The 1,083-nt window shown below is 33.8% G+C and overlaps 1 protein-coding gene across 1 annotated transcript in view; it reads right to left on the reverse strand.

The window, feature by feature from the left end:
* Positions 1-1,083, reverse strand: part of LOC109377598 (anoctamin-4-like) — a 91,539-nt gene that overhangs the window by 79,114 nt on the left and 11,342 nt on the right. Inside the window, exon 2 of the mRNA XM_019633999.1 lies at positions 240-336. Coding sequence (XP_019489544.1) covers positions 240-336 — 97 coding nt within the window. The remainder of the gene's footprint in view (positions 1-239; positions 337-1,083) is intronic.

Raw genomic sequence — 1,083 nt, forward strand, 5'->3', positions numbered from 1 at the left:
ACACACACATATATACATATACATGTATGTATATGTATATATTCACGGATGTAAAGTTCAGCATAGGGAATATAATCAATGGTATTGTAAGAGCTATGTACAATGTCAGAGGGGTAGTAGACTTGCTGGAGTTATCACTTTGTGAAGGGTATAAATGTCTAATCATTATGTTGTTTTGTACACCTGCAACTAATAGTTTAACTTAAAAAATAAATGAAATACTGGATATTTGAAATTACCTTGGCATAAACGCAGCTGTCTGACAGCCTCATAAATGGACAGTATTTATCACACACAGGACACATGATGATATCTGTAGCTTGGCAGACTTCTTTACTGGAAAAGAGAACCAAAAAGGACTGATTTTTGATGACAATATGAGAATTTCTTCCCCTCCAATTTCACCAGAATATTCAACCAGTAAATAAGGTCCAGTAAATGGCATTTTTGTCCTCCAAAGCTTCTTAGCCTTAATTGTTATTAATATGAACAAGTGCCTGCACAATTTAGTAATTTGATAAACTTATTTATGGGGCTGTTTATTGGATTTACATATTAATAAGTTAAACTCAGAAAAAATGCATGAAGCAAACACTGGTTGTTTTACCCCCAAATTATACAAAAATTATTCACAACATTGTGTAGGTTGGAAACAATTTCATACTGAATTATGGGAACAATGAGATACCTAAAAGTGCCTGCATCAATTTCTATAACATATGCACAATGAGTTAACACTAATACTGGAAGAATAAATAAAAATGCGAGGGATTAGTTCTGGGAGAAAACTACATCTCATTAACAGTTTCACCAGCAAGTAAAATATTTTGGTAGGAGGGAGGATCAATCGATCACTTTTATTTTTGCAATCGCTTCTAAAAGGCACATCTATTATTTAAGAGCATTGTCCAGCCTTGCAATTAGATATCTATGAATACCTAAAACTCTGTTCTGGTGAGAGAGCCAAGATAGCAACCATTAACACTGAATCATTCTCAAGACCCCAGCAAGTTGGAGAGGTATCTCTTTGGCTTAGGTTTAAAGGGTCCTTGTAAAAACACAGAATTCATACAAAATAATTGT

This window comes from Hipposideros armiger, unplaced genomic scaffold (genome assembly GCF_001890085.2).
Source record: "Hipposideros armiger isolate ML-2016 unplaced genomic scaffold, ASM189008v1 scaffold_1472, whole genome shotgun sequence".
Classification (NCBI taxonomy): Eukaryota; Metazoa; Chordata; class Mammalia; order Chiroptera; family Hipposideridae; genus Hipposideros; species Hipposideros armiger.